We start from the raw sequence: 23880 nt of genomic DNA on the forward strand, positions 1-23880 counted from the left end.
GAGCAGCGGCCGGCCGGGGCGGTGTGTGCGCTGCGCCGGGGCTCTGTGCAAACATGTTAATTTGTTTTCTTTCTTGCCTCGCCTTTCAGGGTAATTGGTTGCATTTGAAGCCTTTGTGAAAGCCTTTGATTATAGTAATTTCAGCAGCGCGATCTACCCTGGATTCCTTCGTCAGATTCTTTCACAGCTCCGGCTCTTGGGGCTGTAATTGCGGAGCGGAGCGCGCCCGGCTGCCGAGTGTGGGGCAGCTGGACCATGGGGCACATGGCCATGGGGGCACAGGGATGTCACTGCAGGGGACAATCAAACCCCTGGGGTGAGGCAGGAGCGAGCCAGGATGGGACAGGAGCTGCCATGGGGAGCTTTGCTCTCTGCACTGCTGTTGGGTCTCTCTGGAGATGTGGGTGCTGCCAGTGCCCATGGTGTGGTTGCCCGTGCTGGAGCTGGCTGTTGGCTTGTTGGGGTCCAGAGTGCTTTTAGTTGCTGCTGCATGGAGCCACTTGGCTTTTCTGCTGGTTGATCCCAGGTCTAACCTAGAGCTGGGACTAAAGCCCGTGGGCATCCCAAGATCCATGAGGGGCAGCTCCCCAATCTGAGTGCAGGAGGAAGGCACGGCACGACTGTGCCACATCAGTGAGGTTTTGCTCTGAGGAGCTGGTGCCACATCCAAGAGGCCACGTCTGTGCCTGTCTGGCAGGACCTGGCAGATCCTGCCCGCCCGCTGCGCGCTGGCCCTGCCGGGACCTCGCTGCGCACAGCCAGGGCTGAGCCCTGCCAAAAGCACCGACGGCACCCGAGCGGGGCCCTGACCTTTGCTAGCAGGGCTGCTCACCCCCCTTGCTCCTGGCATTTTGTTCCCAGTCCCACGTAATGACCTTCTCGGCAGCGCCGTGCCAGCGTCTGCCACTTCCAATTACCCACGGCTGCTCGGCGCCCGCCGCAGCACGCGGGGCTCCTTCCTCCCCGGCAGGATGGCAGCAGGGTGGAGGATGCTGCGCCCTGATCCCGGCTTGGAGAGCCTCAGGAAGCCCCCCAAAAGCACCCAGGGCTCTGGGGTCCTGCCCCGGGGTGCTGGAGGCGCTTGGCTTTCCAGAATCATCATTAACCTGTTCGAGAGCCGTTCCCGCTCGCAGCGAAAATAGATCTTTAATCTCTGCCCAAAATAGCTCATTTGATGAGAGGCCTCCTTAAAGCTGACACATAAATTTAACCAGGCCGCCCAAGCCCTGCGCAGGGACGTCTGCAAATGCTCAACAGCACTTGAATTGTTGGGGGTTTTTTTAAATTCCGTCGTTGCGGACACATCTGATACCCTGTTTCTTCCTTAGGGTCTTTGGAAGTGCTCAGGAGGTTATTTGCCGTGCCCTGTCCCAGTTTCTTTCACCTTGCTTGTGAGCACAAGGTTATTTTGGGGTATTTTTTGATGTTGGCTCTCTTGAACAGTCCAAGGGGTTTCTCCTTGGAGCTGCCACAAGAGCAGAAACCTCATTTCTGGATGGGATGGGAGCGACATGAGATGCTGCTGTAGGATGCCAGCAGTGAGGGTCCTGGTCCAGTGCCACTCTGTCCCTGGCACTGTGCCACGGCTGGTGGGCTCTGTGCCATCCTGGTGTGACAGCAGCCCAAAAAAGTGGGAAGTGAGGATGCTCAGGGTGTCACAGCTCTGCTCAGCCCTGGGTCCAGGGCTCGCCCCAGCACCTTCCCAGCATTTCCACAGAAAATGGGCAGGGAGAAGCCACTTGGCTGCTCTGGGTCTCCCCCCCAGCCCCCCACAGTCCCCACATCGCAGCGAGCCCCTGAGCAGCACAATAATCACTTCCAGCATCATTATCCATCGCAAACCCCAGCTTCCAATTTTAATCAGAGGAGCTGGTGTTGCTTTAAGATCTGCGGGTTTTAAAGATCACAAGAGGGGTTAGAGAAAATTACCCTTGACTCTTACATGCTAATGTAATCTCTAACCAGATCTGCAGCACTGCAGCTAAAATTGCTTTTTAGATTAACATTTAATTATTAACAGGGCCCCCTGAAAGGCCCGGGGCTGGAGCACGCGGAGGGGAGCGGATTAGCCGGGCGGGATGAGGGAAGGTCGGGCCAGGGAAGGTCACGGGGTGACCTTTGGTGACAAACTTTGGGTTTTATTTTACCTGCTGCTCCCCGTGGTTCACAGTGGGGTGACCTTCCTGTGCTCACCCCTTGTAGGGCTGAGCTGTGGCGTCGCTGCATCCCCTCCACCCTAAATCCGGATGGGAGATGGATATGGCAGTGCCAGGCAGCAGCACCAGCCAAAATCCTGCTCAATGTGCAATGGGGTGGGCATCCACAGTGTGCAGAGGGGAATCCTTCCTCCTCTGGCACCTCCTCACCCTCATCATGGGATGGGAAATCTCATCATGTGGGACCAGTGGTGGTGGCAGTGACAGGGGATGGTGACAAGGAGCTCGGTGTCCCCGGGGCTGTTTGTGTGGTTGGATTCTCCTCCATCCATGTCCGGACGAGGGACAGGGGTGTTCCCAGTTGTGCTCTGCACACCAGGGGCCAGTGAGGGCTTTTGCTTTGTTTCTCTGGTTGCTGCCAGCTTTGGCCTTGCCCTGTGCTGTCCGTGTGTCCGTCTGGCACTGTCAGGAGCCTCCTGAGCCTCTCCCAGCTGGGGTCGCCGCTCACCTCCTGTCCTTGTCCTGGCTTTTGATGGCCAGGGGGTCATGGCCGTGGTGTGGCTCAAACAGCTTTGCAGCATCCCTGCTCCTGCCTCCCGTTTCCTCCCCGAACCCCAAAAGCTCCCTTTTGATAGGATTGCACCCCAATAACACCCGGGGAAGGATCTGAATGTGTTCCACCACAGCCTGGATGGTGACCACGACCTTGTCCCTCACCAGCCCTGCCCTGCCACAGCTCAGCAGCCACACAGACCCACTTCGGGCTGAGACTTTAAAAGTTCCTTTTTTCTTTTCTCCCCCCCTCCCGTCACATTTTCTTTTATCTAAATCCTCGCCTGCAAAAGCCTCTATCGACAGCTGCGCTGGCCTTATCTTGCGGGAGGGACCTTCTCAGGGCTCTCGGAGGAGATAAGCCCGACTTATCAGCTGCTGATGTCAGAGGAGGTGCCAAACCCTCCCATCACTGGGGCTTTAGACATAGAGGGTGGTGTTTTTTATTAAAGTCACAAAGACCTTGGGCTTATAAATAGTGTGATGTTGAGATGGATTAGCTGGATGTGGGGCAGGATGGAGTGGTGGGAGAGGCGAAGGATGGAGCTGTGGCTGCCCCATCCCTGAAAGTGTCCAAGGTCAGGTTGGACAGGGCTTGGAGCAACCTGGGATAGTGGAAGACATCCCTGTGCATGGCGGGGAGTGAGACAGAATGGGCTTTAATGTCCCTTCCAGCCCAAAGAATTTGGTGGTTCTATAATGACAGAGCTGTGGGATGTGGGGCTGGGGCTTCTGGGGGACCTTGCTCCAGATGTCCCCAAGATGACCCCACTGTTGGTGGGCCTCACCCTGTGCCCCAGTGCTGGGTGACGGCAGGTCCACGTGCCCAGCCTGGGCAGGGGCCGTGCGGACTGGGGGGTGTTCCAGCAAAACTGCTGAGTGTTGCCTTCCCTGCCACGGAAGAGCCAGAGCAGCTTGAACTAAATCGGATCCTGCTGATTGGAATTAGTTCAAATGCAGATGGAGCTAACTAAGCCGGCGCTAAGCGTTGGACAGCCCAGCGCCCAATTCCCATCAGCTGATTCAGGGGCTTTTCGCAGCCGCATTAGCGAAATGCCACCGTGGCACAGATGCCCATTGTGCCAGGCGCCCACCCGCTCGCCCACGGCCCTTCTGGGCCTTGGGGCTCCCTGCAGGGTGCTGGGATGGACAGATGGACACTGTTCTGGGGTTGTGGCCTGTGAAGGTGGGGTGAGGCTCAGCGTAGCTGTCGGAAAAATCATCTGGGCTGCGAGACGATTCAGCAGGGTCTGAATTAATCTGTGCCTTTATTCAGTTTGGCATGTGGCTGTGATAATCCAAGCCCAGGGTCGGGATGGCTCCAGGAGGGAGCTGGGCTGTGCGTGGCAGGGCACAGAGAGCAGTATGGGGACAAGCTGTGCCAGCGTAGGGCTCTGCTGGGCCCTCAGCTCCTGTGACAGGCGGCATCCACACCCACCCTGTGCCACCACACGGGTTGGATGCTTTCTCAGCCCCACATGCCCCAGGGACCAGCAGGGAACTGATCCACGAGCCGCCCACGCCGCCCGTGTCTGCCAGGGACACGGGTCAGTGTCCCCATGAGGAGCTGCTGGGCACAGGGAGCGGGTGACGTCCGCCACTAATCGGCCAGATGGTGACACCCGGCGGGACGCCAGCCCTGAGGTCACCACGGAGCTCAGGCTCAGGTACAGCAGGAGCCGGTGCCATCATCCATCTCCTGCATGGCTGTGGGTGCTTTGATCAGAGCCACCCTTTGGGGACAGGGATGAGGTGAGGGTGGCAGCTCCCGTCATGGAAAATCCAGGATGCCAGCCCTGAGGTCACCACGGAGCTCAGGCTCAGGTACAGCAGGAGCTGGTGCCATCATCCATCTCCAGCACGGTGCTTTGATCAGGGCCACCCTTTGGGGACAGGGATGAGGTGAGGGTGGCAGCTCCCATCACGGCAAATCCGGGTGCTGGGCACATTCCCAGGGAGCCAGGGCTGCGTAATGAGCCCCGAGTCCCGGCGGGGAGAGGAGAACTCCTGGCAGTCAAGTGCGTTCAGGCTCTGAATAAGAAGCACTTCATTCTCCTTTCAAATTGTATAATTTCTGCCTGATTGTAATGGCATATTTTAAAATTACCAGAAATCGAAGCCAGAAAATGGATACGGCTGCTTTTACTGCGAGCTGCGTTAACAAAGGATATGTAATGCATGAAATAAAAACACCTCCCTGCCCCCCTCCTTTTTTTTTTTTAAGACAGTAATAGGAGAAAATTGGTTTTGAAACTGAATAAAAGTCCCTTTCAGAGGAAATCATTTCTTTCAGGGTACCTTTGCTGAAAGTAAAATAGTGAATAATGAAAGGTGGTTACATGATTGTCTTTCATTTAGAGAGCGCGAGGACAGATGGAATCTGGGAGAAATGCACGATTGGAATAATTGCATGGTAACAAGGCGCTTGTTGTGAAATTAGTATCTTAAGAAAGTAGTGAAAAAGGCTTTTACTCATGAATACTTCATTATTAGGAGAAAACAGCACAATTTGGGTTCTCCAGACACCTGCTCGGTATTAGATGACTTCCTCCCCTCCTCCTCCTCCTCCTCCTCTTCCTCCTCCTCCTCCTCTTCCTCACACCTTTTCCTGACGAGTCTCTCCTTGTCCCTGGTTTGCTGGGGAGTCAGGGTGAGACCCCGAGCCTGATGAGCCCAGCTGAGGCATGGACACCCTGCATGGATCCCATCCTGGAGATTATCCCAGAGCCTGGCGGAGGGCACAGAGCAGGAGTGAGCAGCATAGGTCCCATGGTGGCTGTGAAGGTGTTTTAAAGGGTGACATTTAAACCAGCAGAGCTTGGAGAGCCCCGGGCACAGCTCAGGGAGCATCAATCCGTGCTTTGTTTCCTGGTGCTGATGGTCACGGGCTCTGCCAGAGGCCACCACGTGCCTGAGGCCACCGCGTCATTCCCCTGCACTGGGACACATGGGAATCATCCTGGATGGCTGCAGGAGAGCACGATTCCCCCATGAGGGAGAAGATGGAGTGATGGACCCAGCAGAGACACCATCCACGATGTCCACCTGTGACCCCCAGCCATCCACGAACGTTCAGCCAGAGAGCAACAGCGCAGGAGCTGCAACGCTGGCGGATGGGCTCCATGCCCGCTTTGCTGCTGCTCCTGCCCACGTCTCCCTGCCCTCTCCGAGTGGGAATATCATCCCTGTGCCAGCTGGAGCAATGGGAGGGCGTCAGCAGCAACTGGTTGTACCTCAGGGCCCTGGTGGCGGCGGCTGGGGATGGATGTACAGTGAGCAGCACCGCAGTGACGGCAGCTTTGGCCTGGCCCCTCCAGCTTTTGTCACACAGATTTTGATGCCAGCTGGGAGCAACATCCCAGGACCCCGAGTGGGATGTTAGCCCTGTCTTTCCCCAGCCTTGACTGGGGTCACTCCGTGCCAGGAGGCGCCGGCTGGCACGCCTGGCACCGCCACGCCGCCTGGCACCGCCACATTCCCGTTGGGAAGGGCGGGAAGCTCCGCAGGAAGCACAAGCCACCCGCCGAGACCTTCATCTTTATTTTATATACATCCCTATTCACTCCAGGCTTTCAGAGCTGGCTGTTTATCTCCAGAGCAGCGAAGGCGCCGAGTGCTGGGGAGCTGCACGGGGGTGGTGGTGGCACGGGGGTGGTGGTGGCACGGTGGTGGTGGCACGGGGGTGGTGGCAGGTCCCTGGCTCACCGTGTGTCTCCTCTCTTGCAGGGCGTGGGGCGGCAACGCCCGCAGGGAAGCCCAGACCATGCTGGCCTGCCTGCAGAGGACCCAGAACCCCCCAGCCCAGCACCTCCCCTGCCCCAACAAGGCGCTGGAGCCACGCAAGTGTAAGTGCCCCGGGGGCGGGCGCCCGCTTTGATGCTGCTTCCCTTATTGAAAAAGACATTTATTTAACCGATAATTAAAAAGAGCAGGAGAAGCGGGGAGGAGGAAGGAGCCAAGATAAGCAAATTAAATTGGGTGCTGTGGTTGATAAGTCCAACTTCAGCAAACGTTGCAGGGCTGCCTGGGAAGCGTGGCGGCAGCAGAGGATGGTGCAGCCGGCCCCCCAAACCTCCCCAGCCCTTCCCCCCATAATTACTTTCCCCGTTTGTGCTGCAGCTCGCCTTCCCCAGGAGCTGGCCTTTCAGATAAGCTGTAAACTAGTTACATTAAAATGGGATCCAAAAGGTCACTCCAGCAAAGCACCTGTCTCTCCCAGCCTTTGTCTCTCAATCCAAACCGTGATTAAATGTATATTTAATGAGCCTGCTTTAGGCAGGCGTGTTTGACCTCCCCGGCTGGGAAAGACGCATTAAGATTCTCAAGTGATGAATGTGTGTTTTAAAGAGGGGAGTGGATATTTTTCTGCTGGTCTCAGTTGGATTTTTAAACATTGCTGGCTGAAGACAAATCAGCTGCTAAAGCTCTGCTTGTTAGGCTGTGACAGCCCCCGGGTGTTTGTTTAATGAGCTGGATTTTCCTCTAGATGTTTTTTTTTTTTTTTCCCTCTACCTGGGCACTCTGAGCAGCCAGGTGAGCTGGGCATGGGGTTTGGGCGAGCTGGGCATGGATTTTGGATGATGCTCAGCCTCTCTGGGGACCCACAGCATTGCACTGCCAGCCAGGAGGGTTATTTATCCATGGAAGTTCTTTTATCCCTCAAACTTGTCATGTTCATGCCATGGAGAGGGCTTGGAGCAGAAGGTTTGCCTGCTCGTGGCAGAGGGGGAGAAGTGAGTGATCTTTAAGGTCACTTCCAGCACAAACCATTCTGGATTCCATGATTTTTTGTGTGAAGCTCCCCATGGCCAGCACAGGGAATAGGGCAGCCATGCCAGAGGTGGGGTTTTGGACACCCAGGTGTCACAGTGCAGGAAAGGAAGTCTGTCTGGAGGGAAAAAGGATGCTGTAAAATTATGAAAAAAAAGGAAAAAGAATACTGTTCTTGTAAAATTATTCGTAATCCGTCACGCCTCAGCATCATGGCAGCATGGGGCTGGTGAGAGGTGTCCAGCTGCTGTAGCACCTCCTGTCCATGGAATAATGAGCCCAGCCATGCCCACATGGTCTGAGACCCATGGGCAGGATGAGCCTGATGGGGTTTTCTGGACAGTGGAGCTGTTCAGCATTGAGAATCTCTGTGTGAGCTCACTGTGCTCCTGGGGTCAGGATACACCTGCTGGTCCTCACAGCATTCCCAACAGAGCTAAGGACCAGCTCAGCTCATGAAACAAAGCCCAGAGGCACCTTCCTGCTGGGGGGCTGGTGCTTTGTAGCGTTTCCCACCCTGCCATAGGTGCTGGAATAAGGAGGGTTTGGGAAGCAGGAGCTCTTCTGTGGTGTCACATACAGTGCCATGGATGTGACACCATATGTGTGGAGCATCTCTCACTGGGTGTGAGGGATCCTTCTGGATACAGCTGCCTGTGTCCTGGGAGGGTCCCAGCCCCAGGATGCCAATGCTCCTGGAGTTGTGCCAGTGGGATGAGGGCAGAGGTTTGAGCCCTGGCAGTGTGGGGTGCCCAGGGGTACCCAAAATCAGAGTTTTTGACTGGTCTCGCCCCATCCCTCAGGCAGCACCGTGCTCACCTGACATCTCCAAGGGATTTGTGTCCCCTGGGATGGGTGGCAGCAGCCAAGCTCCTGCCCAGGCCCCCACGCTGCACTCACCACGGGCTGCCACCAGCCAGGTCACCTTAATCAAAGTTTAGCTGCCCGTACGTTTCCGCTCATTACGGGCAAACCCGGCACGTCTCGCTCCTCGCTGCCTCCTGCCAGCGCAAATTAAATTGCAGGTGACATCCAGGGCCACGCATCTGGCTTGGAATACAATTTTCCCTTCCTTATTTATGGCACCTGTGGGGGAGGCAGGGTGGAGGGGCTGGGAGCAGGCTCGGAGCTGCCACCGGAGCGCCCGCCGGGGACTCGGCGCGGAGAGCGCGCTCTTCAAACCAGGCGCAATTTACAAGTGCCTCTGATTACTTAATTTGCTCCTGAGTATCTCAGTAATTATCTTTATGGGTCTTATTTCTGTCCTCTGGCATTGTTTCTGTCGATATTAAATGAGTCTGGCTCTCGGCACGTTGGCCGTCTGGCCCGGCACCACTGTGAAATCCTATTATCCCGCCCGCGCCGCTGATTAATTTTGGTATTAATTTCACGTAAAAGGTGAGCTGGCTCATTTTCCTGCCCATGCAGGGAGCTGCTGGTGCCTTCACCCCTCAGTTCTGCCCCTGGCCTTTCCTGCTGATTGTTGTCCCCCCCAATCTCTGTGCCTCCCACATTTGGTGTGGTTGCATCCCCACCGGTCTGGAGCATCCCACAAAATCCATCCTGCTAAAGCTGGAGGTGACTTTGCTGCTGTTGCCTGTGGTATTCCCAAGGCAGTTCCATAGGAACCATGCCTTGAGGAGGATGCAGGAAGGTGCCAGAGCCCTTCCAGCCCTGCCTGTACCTCCCTCTCCAGCAGAGGAGCAGGAGCCTGCAGAGCACAGCAGCATCCTCAGGAAAATATCACGTCCAATTAACTCCAGCAGCCTGGTCCCTTTTGATTTTATCCTGGGCACATTACAGGAATCCTGAGCTTTATTTAAATTATAAATCAAATAATGCCCCTCTCAGCTTGGCCAAACTCTTTGGTTGCTCCCCCTCTCTCAGCAGTCGTGGAGCAGTGGATGGTATTTAATGAAATGTTATATTCCATGTGCCTGGGGCTGGGAGTGTGGCAGGGAGCAGGATGTGTGTCCCCCTAAAGGGGCTGGGAGCCACGGGAACCTGGTGAGCATCCTCTGTGGCTGGAGAGGATGAAGAAGGATGGAGAGGGGTTATTCACAATGCTGTGGAATGGCAGGGTGATTTGGAGTGGCCTCACACTGCCAGAGGGAAGGGATAGATGGATTTTTGGGAAAAAATTCTTCCTTGTGAGGGAGGCGAGGCCCTGGCACAGATTGCCCAGAGCAGCTGTGGCTGCCCCATCCCTGGAAATGTCCCAGGCCAGGTTGGACAGGGCTTGGAGCAACCTGGGACAGTGGAAGGTGTCCCTGCCCATGGATGAAGTCCATCCCACTGGATGAACTTTAAGGTCCCTGCAACCCAAACCCAAACCAGATTCTTTCACCATTCACATTCTCCATGCCAGGGGGTCCCACAGGAGCTGTCACCTCAGCCCCATGGGGACAGTGTGATAAATGGCTCTTTGGGGGTGGCACAAACCCTCACAGGGTATTTAATACCCTCCCTGGGTATTTAAACACTAACGAGGAGATGGCCCTAATGAGAGGTGATGGCCAGGGCTCCCTGCCAGGGCCTCAGCTCCAGGGTCACCCACGGCTCTCCCTGCACCTGTGGGGACACTAATCAGTGATAAACAGTTAATTGCACACGGGATGAGGCCCCATTTAATGGCCTCTCGTTACCCAATTCTGCTTGTTCCAAGGGCATTTTCATTAGAGCGGCTGCAGCGAGGCTTTGCTTTTGTACACACCCATAAAATATCATTTTAATTTCATGAGGGGTTACACATGAGTGAAGTAAGATTAATTCTTTCATTTTCAGTTTCTGGAAGGGATCGGTTAATGATGGTTCTGTGTATTTATATACGTGCCATAAAAAGGAGTTCAATTAACTGCTGGGCCCAAAATGTGCTGTTGACTTGGCACTTTCCCTGCCAGGAATTGCTGCAAAAACACTTTTCCATTGGTCATGTGTGGGGATGGAGGGTGCTGCTCAGTGCCCATCTCCTGCCAGGTCAGAGCCCTGGATTTGGGGTGGCTTTGGCTGGTAATGGTGCAGTGCACAAGGAGGTTTGGTTTGTGTCCCAAACTCCCCGGGATTGTGATGGTCCATTGGTCACAGAGCAGTGGCAGACCCCAGGATGGGGCACCCTGCTTTGGGGGTGCCCACCCTGCTCCTCTCAGCAAGTACAGAACCTGTGTCTTAAATTAATTAAAGTATTAATTGGCTGTGGATGAGTGAGCAGAGGGGCTGGGGGCAGCTGGAATGAGCTGCAGGGACAGCAGAGGTGCTGGGGTCCCCTCCTGATGGCATCAGGGCTTCTGAGAGGTGGCACTGGGATGGCATTGGGCTGGCAGTTGCGGTGGGGTGCCCTCAGGGTGCCTTTGGGGTGGCTTTTTAGGGCTCTGTTGGCTTCACATGGGTGGCACTGGGGTGGCAGTTGTGTTGGGTGACATACAGGTGACATTAGGGCAGTATTGTGGCAGCATCAGCTGAAGTGGCACTTGGGTATCGTGAGGGTGGCATCAGGACAGCATTAGGGTTCATGGGGGCGGCATCAGGGTGGCTTTGGGGTGGCAGTGGGGCAGTATCAGGCTGGCTTTGGGGTGACATCAGGATGGCATTGGGGTGGCGCCAGGGCATCCTCGCGCAGGGGCGCGGTGGCTGTGGTGGCTGTGGTGGCACAGAGAGAGCACGGTGCCTGTGCAGGGCTAATACCTCGTGGAGGAGACAAATGGGAAGTGACACGTGTGTGTGTAGACGGGTATTTGTGGTGACGCTTTGACTGCAGATAATAAAGTGCTCGCCCCGAGGTGATCCAATTCAGCAGCCGCCTCGGCAGAGCCGCGCGCGGCGAGGGGGAGAAGAAAGGGGAGGAAGAAAGGCCCGTCTGAAATGACATGTCAGCCTAAAAAGGGAACGTGTTAACGGATGAATATCTGGGGACGGCGAGCCCGGCGCTTCCCTTTGTGCTTTGTCATGAATTTTGTTGTCTTTGCAGATTCCGGCTCCGCCGCCGCCGCGCGGGGTTTGCCACCTACGGTTATTCAGATGGATTCCTCCCGCTGTTGTTGCTGGAGCTGGGTTAATTTAAGCCCCCAGAGCTGGGTTTGTCTCGGCTCCTGGCACTGGGGATGCTCCACATCAGGGCTGGGGGGGTCCCACAGTGGGGGCTGTGCCGTGGGGACGCAGCAGTTTTGGGGAGGTGAGTGGTGTTGTCACTTCAGTGATGGGGAGGGCAGGCAGGGACCCCCATGGCACTGCTGCACCCCCCATCCTGGGGACACTGCCACCACTCTGTGCCATCCATCTTGGGGACACTGTCACCATAGAAACTGCTCTCATGCAGGGTGGGCGGGCTGGGGGATGTGGCAGCCGCCCAACCCGCCTGGAACAGGGGGCACAGTGCCCACTGCACCCCCAAAAAACCACATGGCTGCTCTCCCCCTGCCCCCCCCCCATGCCCACCCTGCTCTGGGCAGGGCAGCATCCCCCAGGCACCCCCCAGCTCCATCTGGGACCCCCTGGAATGTGCCCTGCCCTTGGCTGGGGTCACTGGTTCCATGTGCCAGCTGTGCCAGGCTCGGCCCTCCAGGGCAGCCAGATCCTGCCAGGCAGCTCTGCTGCTTGGGGCACAGACCCAAAACTTGAAGGACTGTCTTGATTTGTTAAATGTAGCAGCTTTTGTTTGTTTTCTTGCAAGTGTTTTCCAAATATTGAGGTTTCTTCCAAGTGTTTTGCAAATATTTAGGGTTTAGCTTTTACAAAATCTGTTCCCAGCGCGGCAGGCGGAGAGAAAGGGGATTTTTGATGCTTTTTGAAGCTTGGAAGGCATTGGGATTGCCTTGCTGCGAGGGGAGCAGGGATCCTGGTCCCAAAGCTGGGGACGAGCTCTCTGCTCTCACAGAATTTAATTCATCTGGAGGCTGCAGCACTATTATTTTTTAATAACAGCCATTGGCAGGGCTGCTCAGGTCCCCAGTGTGCTCCTGCCTCCTCCCAGCATCGCTCCCCTTCCCACCCCTCCTGCCCCTGTGCCAATTAAAAACCCTGCCTAATTGCTGCCCTTCTGCCCTGCCAGCTCAGAGAGGCCGGGCAGGAACAAACCAGGAGCTCAGGGCTGGAAATGCCAGTGCTGTTCTGGAAGAGGGGTAGGGCAGGGCAGGGATGGAGGGTGAGGATGAGCAGGGAGGGTGAGCTTGGGTAGGATGCTCAGGACCCCAGGAAAATTTCCCTTCCCAGGGTGAATGTGGCAGTGGGACCACGTGAAGACAGAGCTGGGAAAGACACTTTCCTTAAGCTGCTTTTTTGAGGTCGAGCCCTTCATTGCAGCTTTTTTCCCATCTGAAAAAGGGGTGAAAAGCCTTTTCCTTTGGGACCACGGGGAAGGCCAGGCCCATCCCCTGCTCAGGGAAGCTTCCAGCCAGCCACACGTCGCCTTCGGCAGCTTCATAAAGATTCCCCGCCGAGATTACTCCTTTCATTTATTGCAAAATATTGTAGTGCCTTCGATGTGTAAAAATAAGGATTGTCCCATCTTATCTGGGAAGGAATGGGGGGAGGGAGGGAGCAGCACGTGTCTCTCGTGCTGCTGTTAACCACTGAGGTGCCACATCCCCTCTCAGCTTCTCCCTGAGCAGTCCTTGCTCAGGGCTGTGATCCCCAAATTGTTCCTTCTGTGCACCCAAACATCCTGATGCTCCCCATCCCCTTCCAGAGCTGGGCAGCTGCCAGGCACTGCAGCCTCGTGGCACAAATTAAAGGCACAAATTGCTGGTGCCCGTGTTCATCATCATCCAGGGAAGAGGGAACCCAGCCAGGGATGTTGTTGCAGCACCATCCTGGGCGTCACACAGCACCTGGAATGTGGGAGCAGAGTGGAGCTTCCTTCTGTGTGCTGAGTGTCCATCCTGCCCTTCCTGGTCCTTCCCAGTACTGAGCATCCTTCCTGGTAGTGAGGATCCACTCTGTCCTTCCTGGTTCTGAACATTCCTCCTGATCCTCAACATCCTTCCCAGGACTGAGCATCCTTCCTGGTCCTGAGCATCATTCCTCTCCAGGATGCTCCATCTGGGCATCCTTCCTGGTGCCATTTTGATCCCACAGCTGTTTTAACCAAGTTAAACCGAGCTAACCCTGATTAATTTCCCCTCCCTCCTTTCTTCCCATCTTTCTTTTTTTTTCCCTAGACCTTGTGGGCTGTGGCTGCAGCCAGGCTTGGTGTGGGGGTCCCTGGGGACACCAGGGATCAGAGGAATGCAGGGGATGCAGGGAATACTGTGCATATGGGGGATTTGGGAGACGCAGGGAATGCTGCATGTGTGAGGGATGCCAGCAGCAGGTGGGCACATTTGAGGAGGTTTTGGGAGAGGGGTTTCTCCCACCTCTCACACCCTTCCTGCAGCCATCCCTGCTCCCTGTTGGACATTTTGCCTCATCCTGCTGCTCTGGGCACAGCAGGGCTGGAGCTCCCTGCTCCATAAACCAGAGATTTATCCCAGACTGTGGCCCCAGCGGGGTCTGGGATTTACATCTGTGTCTGGGACTGGGTTTGGTGGCCAATTTGCTAAAGTAAAAAGTTGTTTAGCTGGAGGCATAATCTCATAAGCTCGTGCTGCCATTAGCTGGGGTCTCCTCGCTGCCATGGCTTTCCAATAATGCTCCAAGCAGAAGCTCAGAGTAATATAAAAAGCCATCGGATTATTACTGCGGGCGATGCATTTTCCATTTACAGTAATAAAATACCGAAGAAACAAAACAATTTAAAATTCCAATAAAATTCAAACCAAATCTTCGGCTGCTGAGCAGATTCAATTATTTAGCCGTTATTGAGTGCAGGCTGGAAAAATAGAGCAGGTCAGGGAGGGAGGGGGGATCCTGGGCAGGGAGGGGGGTGCCGGATGCATCCCATGGGAATGCCAGTGAGGGAGGGAGCTGGAAGGAGGCAGGGAAGGAGCTGGGAGGAAGAGCAGGTCGCTGGCAGTGCCTGGGGTGGGTTTAGGGATGGCAAGAGGTGGTGATGGCCGTGCCTGATGTGGGTTTAGGAATGGCAAGAGGTGGTGATGGCTGTGCCAGCAACTGGGGGATCGGCCATGCATCCCTGACCCACAGGCTGCGATGCTCCCAAGTTCAGGAGGAGATGGACACAGAGGAAAATCAGCAAGAGGCAGTGTTGGGGCTGGCTCCAGGTTCAGGTTCAGGTTCAGGAGGAGTTGGACAGGGAGGACAAACAGCGAGCGGAGGACAAACAGTGAGCAGCAGTGTCAGGGTAGGCTCTGATGCTCCAGGGTCAGGAGGAGATGGACAGGGAGGACAAACAGTGAGAGGCAGTGTTGGGGCTGGCTCCAGGTTAAGGAGGAGATGGACACAGAGGAAAAACAGCGAGAGGCACTGTCGGGGCAGGCTCCGATGTTCCAGGTTCAGGAGGAGATGAACACGGAGGACAAACAGCGAGAGGCACTGTCGGGGCAGGCTCCGATGTTCCAGGTTCAGGAGGAGATGAACACGGAGGACAAACAGCGAGCGGCAGTGCCAGGGTAGACTCGGATGTTCCAGGTTCAGGAGGAGATGGAATGGAGGACAAACAGCGAGAGGCAGTGTCGGGGCCGGCTGCGGGTTCAGGAGGAGATGGACACAGAGGACAAACAGTGAGCGGCCGTGTCGGGGCCGGCTGCGCCCGCCGGTGCCGCGGTGGCTCGGGCGAGTTTGCATCCCGCAGCAATTAGGGCCCCTGGAAAGCAGTAATTACTGCCGAGAGCGGCAGCGCCGCCGGCAGAGCGGCTCTCTGTAATTTTCCCGGCGGGGGTGCGCTGCGTCACCCTGAGATGTGACAACACAACCGAGTCGGTGCCTTGTCACATCCAACGCAGCTGGAGCAAGGAGGCGACAAAGGCTGCGGCGGGCACGCGCCCCGGCTGGCGGGTGGCAGTGCCCTCGGACCCAGGCTCGGATCCAGGCTCGGATCCAGGCTCAGACCCAGGCTCAGATCCAGGCTCGGATCCAGGCTCAGATCCAGGCTCAGATCCAGGCTCAGATCCAGGCTCGGATCCAGGCTCAGATCACCCTCTTGCCCTATGGCACAGGGCCAGCCCTAAAGTGTCACCTGTAGCTTCAGTGCTTAGGGACAGGGTTTTGGTTATCCCCATCAGGTAGCCCTCGTGACCACAGGTGTCCCTCCCTCTTGTAACAGCTCCTTGGTTTTTTAATATTTTTTTTTCTCGGAAAGGACCATTTTCCACAGAATGGGCTCATTAAGGATTCTGCAAGTGTCACCAGCTAATTAGTGTTATGTTAATTGAGTATTCACGATGCTGCCACCTCCAAGGACAGTGGTGCTGGCATGAAGGGGAATGCAGATGTGCGTGCTGTGCCATTCTGTGCCGTGCCATTCCATGCTGTGCCTCTGGGCAGAGAGGTCCCATTCTCAGCCTCCTGCACCCACTGGCTTGGGGGGTTCCCATGCCCAGCAGAGCCCTCTCAGTGCCCTGCTGGCCCTGCAGGATCTTCCCAGAGGCTGAAGGCTCAGTGCCTGGGATGTCCTGGTGCCACACGTCCTCACGTGTCCTGCCAGAGGGAGCTGCAGGTGCTGTTCCTCCCGTGTTCCAACAGCTCCTCTAAATCCTCCTCAAAGGCACTGCTTTTAATTGGCTTAATACACCTGTTAATGACAATGTCTATTTAAGACACCTGTAAAAATCCCATAACATCAGCTTAATGGGAGCCATGGCTGGCGCAGGTGCTGTGTCCTGCCCTGATGGAGAGCATGGGGAGCACGCAGATTTGCCAGGGATGGAGAACATGGAGAGCATGGAGAGCAGCCACAGCCTTGCTGCTGTGTCCCCTCTCTTCTGCTGGGAGCAGGGGTGATGTGGAGAGTCACAGATTCCAGTGCATCCCTCCTGCTGAATCCTGGTTTTAGCCAATGCCTGGTTCATCCGGGCATGTCAAAGCCATGGAAATGTCACTCAGAGTGGAACTGGGACTGGCAATCCCCTCACAGGGAATGTGGAATGTGCCCAGAGGTGCAGCTCTTCCGTGGTGACTTTGCCACCCAGGATGTGGTGGCATCAGGGGTTGCTGATGCTGGTGGCATTGGGAGCAGAGTGCTGGGGGGGCTAAACTGCCTCCCCAAACCCTCCAGTTTTACCATTTCTCCCTTGCAAAACCTTCCTCTGGGCATGCACCAGCTCTGGTATTCCCAGTGTGCCATAGACATCCCTTGGCAGGGCTGGGAATTTTGGGAACCAGCTGGGAACCAACCCTCATTCCCATGTTCCGACGTGTACGTGCACGTGCCTCTGTGTGTGTGTGTGTGTGTGAGTGTGTGTGGAGATTTTAAACACCTAATTTATTCCATCTATTAGATAGATTTTGTAGATTTAATCATTTTCACAGTTGGTGGCTCATTGGATACTCAAGATAAACTCCAAATGAAAGTATAATGGGAACGACAAATGAGTTTTCACACCAGAATGGCAGAAACTTGCTCAGGAAAGAGTTTGAAAGGAACAAAACTATATACATATATAATTTTTTTTTCTGCAGTGGCTTTTGCTGACTCCAGTAGGTTACCACAGTTAATTTCACCAGTTTTGTTCATCTGTAAAATTGCATAAAAGTGACATTTTTGTGCTCATTATAGGAACTGCTGATTTATGGCTGGTAAATGCAATGCTTTTCCATTTTTGGTGAGGTTCTCGTAGCAGCGCAAAGCACCCATGAAATTGCTTGTATAATGTAGTTTAAATCCAATCTCAGAGAAAGATTCCCCCGTTGGGTAAAGTGACATTTCCATTCTCCACACCGAGTTTATTTTAGGCCACTTACAAGTGACTCCCGTCAGCGGGAGGGGACAGCTCGGTGCCGTGACCTGGTTTCTGCCTGGAGAGGTCTTGGGGAGGATGGTGGGAGGATGGTGGGAGGATGGTGGGAGGATGGTGCTGGGTGCTGGCGCTGGATTCACCCCAAACTTTGCCCCCGCAGGCGAGACGGCCCCCATGCATTCCCCGCGCTACCCCAGCCCCGCCGAGCTGGACGCCTACGCACAGAAGGTGGCCAACAGCCCGCTGACCATCAAGATCTTCCCCACCAACATCAGGGTCCCCCAGCACAAGCACCTTAACCGGACGGTGAACGGCTACGACACCACGGGGCAGAGGTACAGCCCCTACCCGCTGCACGCCGGCGGCTACCAGGGGCTGCTGGCCATCGTCAAAGCCTCCGGCAAAAGCGTGGTGAAGAACTCGGAGGGGAAGCGGACTAAGCTCTCGCCCGCCCAGGTGGGCGTCGCTCCCTACCCCGCCTCAAGCACTTTAGCTCAAGGTCCCTCCTGCGCCGGGCAGCTGAGCTACCACGGCGGCCAGAAGCAGCTGGAGGGTCCCGTGCCCCCCAACGTGACGGTGGCGGCCTCGGTGCTGCCGCTGGCGGGCAGGAGCCTGGCGCTGCCGCCCTCCAACCTGCCCTCCATCCAGAGCATCATCTACCAGATCAATCAGCAGTGCCAGGCGCAGGGTGCCCAGCCCGGCTGCCCGGCCGTCGTGGCCGCCCACCCCAGCCCTGCCAAGCATGGCGCCTTCGCCCCCGGCTACGGCGGCACCGTGCTGCCCGAGTGCCGCAAGGGCGCCGAGCTGGCGCTGGGCTCCAACCCGGCCGCCGCCCTGGGACCCAAGGCGGGCGTGTACCCCGAGGGCATGGACTACCTGGTGTGGCAGCAGAAGCAGCAGCAGCAGCAGCAGCACCTGCGAATGTACAGCGGGGGCAGCGGCGGCGGCGGGGCGCTCAGCAAATCCCCCGAGACGTGCGCGGGCGCCTCGCGGCCCTACGGGCTGGGCGGCGCCGCCGACAAGGTGAGCTCGTCCCCCTTGAACTGCATGCACGGCAACTTCGCGGTGGGGCAGTACTTCGCTCCCCCCTGGAACAGCATCCTGGTGACCCCCAACAGCGACTGTTACAACCCGCCGGAGCTGGGGGCCGCGCCCCGCGAGCTGGGGGTGCCCCCGGGCGAGGGGCTGCCCAGCAAGACCCTCTGCAATACCTCCATCCTCAGCAGCAGCCTTCAGTCCCTGGAGTATCTCATCAACGACATCCACCCGCCCTGCATCAAGGAGCAGATGCTGGGCAAGGGCTACGAGACCGTGTCTGTGCCAAGGCTCTTGGACCACCAGCACGCCCACATCCGCCTGCCCGTCTACAGATAAGGGACGGATGCTGCTCTTCCCAAACCCAGGGCGAGGACTTTGGCGCGAGCTGCGGGTGCCGGACCGCGGCGGCGAGGGCGGGGGGACAGGGAGGGGGACGCGGGGCTGGCTGCTGGAAGGGCTCCCGGGACACTGGCGTTGCACCGGGGTCCCCAGACTGGACACGCCCGCGACCCGCTGGAAGCCGAAGGACCGCTTGTCTATATAGCTCAGAAATCATTTTATCTCCACGAATGTGAACAGGGAATTGCTACGAGTTGCTGCTATCCAGGGAGGGGAGGCTCTGCTGCTGTGCTGGCGGTGCCCAGAGCGGGGCAGAGCCCGGGAGGCTCCAGGGTGGGTCCCAGCCCAGTGTGGGGCTGGGAGGCGCCGTGGTGGCCGGTGCTGGCCTGGCAGCTGTCCAGGAGGCTCCACAGTGGCCTGTCCTGGCACAGGAGGCTCCGTGGTGGCCGGTGCCAGCCTAGAGGTGGCCGGTCCCAGCCTGGCGTGTGGCCGCAGGGAGCTGGCGCCTGACCTGTAGCTGAAGTCCGTAACTTGCACTGCTTTGATTAAAGCTAATAACTGGGGACAGTCTGGAGGCTATTTAAGAAAAACACTTGAAAACTTGAACAGATTTTTTTGATTTTTTTTTAAATTTTGATTTTTTTTTTTTTTTTTTAGTTGACTAGGCTGTACATCTTCGTGTTGGCTGCTACAGAGTCTCCTCCCACCCTTCTTCCTCCTCATCCTCCTCCTCTCACCCGGCCCCACAGTGGCCACGGCTCCTATTCCCACTCAACCAGGAGGTTGGGGACCCCCTCAGCCCCTCTCTCCTGGGAACCCCTGGCTCTCACACTTCCAGGCTGTTTTATTTCCCCCCTTACTGTCAGTTCTACCTTGGTTCCTTGGTTCTGGGTTGCGGTACTGGGGCGCTCACATACCTCCTTTTTTTTCTCTTTCTTTTTTTTTTTTTTTTTTCAAAAACCCAAAACAATTCCAAAACTATTATGGTCCGTTATTCACTCTGTGTAATTCTATGTTTAATAGATTTGTTCATTTACGAAAGACTCCTCACCACGAAATACAAAGTGTTTTGATGTTTAAAGGTAAAAGAAGAATAATATCCCGATGAAACCCAAGGTGATTGTGCTCGGAAAAGAGGTACTGTATCCCTGAAAGCCTGTTCAAGCACTAAGTGCATTTACAAATCTCTGAGAATGTTTTTTTTTTATACTAAAATTGACCATTATATTCTACTGTGAGAAGTGCTGGCTGCACTATATTGTTTTAAAAACGAGAAAACAAAAATGAAAAAAAAAAAAGAAAAAAAAAGAAAAAAAAAAAAACCAACACAAAACCCGCAAGCCGTGTGTCCGGATGGTGTTTTTCCCAAAGTAAAACCAGGATCTCGCTGGATGTGTGCTCTGGAGTCTCTTTGCTTTGCTGTGGCCTCCCCCAGAGCCGGGACACCCCCCCTGCTCCCAGAGATTTTTAGGGCACGGAGGAGCACCTATAAATAACCTGTTAACGATGCTGAGCCATTAATCTGACGGCTCCGCCTCACGCCCAAGGGGTGGCACATTGGACAGATCCCTGGGATTAGGGCTGTGGCCTCACGTGCACCCGGGGGACACGGTCAGGCACCGCGTCCCCATCCTGTCACCAGCACCGGGGGTGGCACCTCTGCTGCCATCCATCACTCCTGTTTCCCACTGGGTTTCCATTGCAGGGCCATTCCTTGTGCCCAGGTGGGCTGGGGGCTCTCTGGTGGCCCTAAATCCGACCCTGCTGCTCTGCCCAGCAGCAGCAATCACAGCAGGATAATGGGATTGGATCCCAAATTGCTCCTGGGTGTGGATGAATCTCCCCAGCCTCCGTGTCCCATGGTGGGACACACGGCGTGGCCAGGGAGGGGACTGAGGGTGGCAGAGGCTCAGCTGCCTTCTGTGCATGACCAGGAAGGTACAGGGGTGGGATGGGATGGGATGGGATGGGATGGGATGGGATGGGATGGGATGGGATGGGAACCAATGGGATGGGATGGGATGGGATGGGATGGGAACCAATGGGGACGGGAATGGCGACAGGATGAGGATGAGGATGGGATAAGGGTGGGGATGGGATGGGATGGGATTTGGGCAGGACAGGGATGAAGATGAGAATGAGATGGAGACAGGGATGTGGATAGAATGGGATAAGAATGGGAAAGAGGATGAAGATGGCAATGGGATGGGATGGGATGGGATGGGATGGGATGGGATGGGATGGGATGGGATGGGATGGGATGGGATGGGAACCAATGGGGACGGGAATGGCGACAGGATGAGGATGAGGATGGGATAAAGGTGGGGATGGGATGGGATGGGATTTGGGCAGGACAGGGATGAAGATGAGAATGAGATGGAGAGAGGGATGTGGATAGAATGGGATAAGAATGGGCAAGAGGATGAAGATGGCAATGGGATGGGATGGGACGGGATGGGATGGGATGGGAACCAATGGGGACGGGAATGGGGACAGGATGAGGATGAGGATGGGATAAGGGTGGGGATGGGATGGGATTTGGGCAAGACAGGGATGAAAATAGGAATGAGATGGAGACAGGGATGTGGATAGGATGGGATAAGAATGGGCAAGAGGATGAAGATGGCAATGGGATGGGATGGGAACCAATGGGGATGGGAATAGGGACAAGATGAGGATGGGGATGTGATGGGATGAGATGGGATGGGATTTGGGCAAGACAGGGATGAAAATGGGAATGAGATGGAGACAGGGATGTGGATAGGATGGGATAAGGATGGGGAAGGGGATGAAGATGGCGATGAGATGGGACACGACAGGATGGGATGGGATGGGATGGGATGGGATGGGATGGGATGGGATGGGATGGGATGGGATGGGATGGGATGAAATAGGGATACGGGCAGAACAGGGATGAAGATGGGAATGAGATGGAGACAGGGATGTGGATAGGATGGGATAATAATGGGGAAGGGGATGAAGATGGCGATGAGATGGGATGGGACGGGATGGGATGGGAGGGAATGGGATGAGGATGGGGACAAGGACAGGTATGATGATGGGGACACAGCCACGTGCCTGAAGCTGTCCCATGGCCATGGCTGAGGCCAGGGCTGGCGGCTCCACTCTTTCCTTTGCTCCTTTGCCCCACAAGGGCGTGCGTGGCTCCGCCGGTATTTGTGGCACGCCGGCAGGGGACCTCTCTGTCACCGGCAGCAGCGAGCAGTGACAGCCGATCCGGGGAACAAAGAGAAATTGGGACAAAAGGAAATTTTCACAGAGGTTAACACTGCTGATGGGGGGGTGCCACTGCCTGCCTGCGCGTTAAAATTATTCCGTCTGGAGGAAGATCTCTGCTCAGATCTTTGTCATTAAAAAGATGCCACATCAAAGGAATGTGAGGCTGGAGCACGGCGGGGCCTCTGTGCAGGGCAGCCCCTGAACCAAAGGGGGACTCTACAAAGGCTGGGGTGCACGGAGCCGTGCTGGGGGCTCCAGGAGAAACTTTGCTCCCTCAATGGTGCCCGTGGGAGGAGGATTCATTAGCGCTGCCTCCATCAGATTCCCCAGCTCGCCATAAATCAGGGCGAGTGGCTGGGAGCGACGGCGCGATCCATCTTGCAGGTCTCCAAGTCATTACATTTCATTAGGAGGTGTGCGGGGGTTTTTTATTATTTAGCAGGTTAATTCTGCCCTCAGATCGCTCCTTGGGAGGAGGATTGCGCTGGGGGAGGCTTCAAGTGCGGAACGCAAAATGAATGGTGGGCACCATTACTCCTTGGCGGGCACCTGCTGCAGTGCCAGCTCTGCCAGGTGCAGGCGAGAACTGGGGGAGCCAAAAATGTGCACAGACACTGGTGGGAGATGGGTCAGGGACACCTGAGGTACATTCCACCACAGCCCATTGCCCTGCCATTCCATGGAGCACAGCACCCACAATCACTGTGGGAACACGCTGAAAGAAACTATGCTGCTTCTGGCCTACAAATACCTTCCTATTCAAATTATCCCAATAATAATACCAATAATAACACAAATTTCCAAGGCAGGCGTGCACGAGGCTGATATTAAACTTAGCGGCCGCCTTTGCTGTTTGGGAGCGAGGAGGAGAGACAGGCAGTATAAATTGCGCGGCTGCAAAAGGACTTAAAAAAACCCATCTCTCATTTTGATTGATATTAGCTTCACAAATTAAGCTTTAGATTTATCTAAAAATAAATTTGCCTCCACGCTCCGCATTCTGGATGACAAGTGCTTTTCTCTTCCCTTTGTTGGGTTTGTCATCTCTGGCAGGGCAGGGCGGCGCGGGGAGGGGGCCAAGCACCCCCCGTTCACCAGCTGAGGCTGAAACAGCTCCAGATTTGGGGGTAAAAGGGCCAAAATCAACCTCTGAAGGTGGCAGAGGCTTCCTGTACTGGGATGTCACCATGGTGGCTGTGGTGGCACCGTCCTCACAGAGCCACCGCAGGGTGCAGAGTGATGATGATGATGATGATGCAGGGGCTTGGTGACAGCTGTCCTTCCCACAGCCCAAATCTTTTTAGAGCTCACTGATATGTGGCCTCTTGGCTTTGGGGCATTAAGATCTGCACGGGAGGGGAGAAAATTGGTTTATGTCTCATTTTACTGGAAAATCCCATCTCTGGTGCTGCAGCCGGGGGCAGCCACGGTGCTGAGCCCGTCTCTGGCTGAGTCCTGCTCCAGGGCTCCCCAGCCACCACACACGGCCCAGCCAGGACTGCCCACCTTGGACCCAGTCAGGTGAAAGCCAAGTTCATTGTTTTCACCCAAGATCCAGCCTAGAAGCAGAGCAGCTCGGCTCCTCACTCTATTATGGAGCAGGAGCCGCCACCTCCGCCTCTCCCAAGGAGCGATAATGAAACATATTCATCCCTCACCCTGGGGAAATACTTAAACCACAATATGAGAGATGTATGTAAATCACATTTAAACGGAGACGGTGCCGTTAACGCTGACGGCGACTCATCGAGTTGGAAGATGAAGCGTCCCCTCTGCTGCTAAAGCGTTTGCTGAGAGAGCAGGGCTGTCCCCAGGCCCTGGCCAGGGTCTCTGCCAGTGTCACCGTGTCACCATGTCACTGGTGCCGGCCCAAAGTACGTACCGCGTACCAAATCCAGCTGTTAAAGGAACGCTCACCCCTGCAGGTGGCAGGGAGGATGAGGAGGAAAGGAGTTACAGAGGGGCGATGGATGGGATGGGCTGAGGATGGGAATGGCATG

The 23880-nt window shown here is 55.8% G+C and overlaps 1 protein-coding gene across 1 annotated transcript in view; it reads left to right on the plus strand.

The window, feature by feature from the left end:
* FAM222A (family with sequence similarity 222 member A) overlaps window positions 1-19908 on the plus strand; it is a 28607-nt gene extending 8699 nt beyond the window's left edge. The window contains exons 2-3 of the mRNA XM_058037210.1: window positions 6435-6553; window positions 17424-19908. Of these exons, the coding sequence (XP_057893193.1) occupies window positions 6472-6553; window positions 17424-18637 (1296 nt within the window). The 5' untranslated portion in view covers window positions 6435-6471 and the 3' untranslated portion in view covers window positions 18638-19908. The remainder of the gene's footprint in view (window positions 1-6434; window positions 6554-17423) is intronic.
* Window positions 19909-23880: the final 3972 nt, after the last annotated feature.

The sequence above is a fragment of the Melospiza georgiana genome, chromosome 18, assembly GCF_028018845.1.
Source record: "Melospiza georgiana isolate bMelGeo1 chromosome 18, bMelGeo1.pri, whole genome shotgun sequence".
Lineage (NCBI taxonomy): Eukaryota > Metazoa > Chordata > Aves > Passeriformes > Passerellidae > Melospiza > Melospiza georgiana.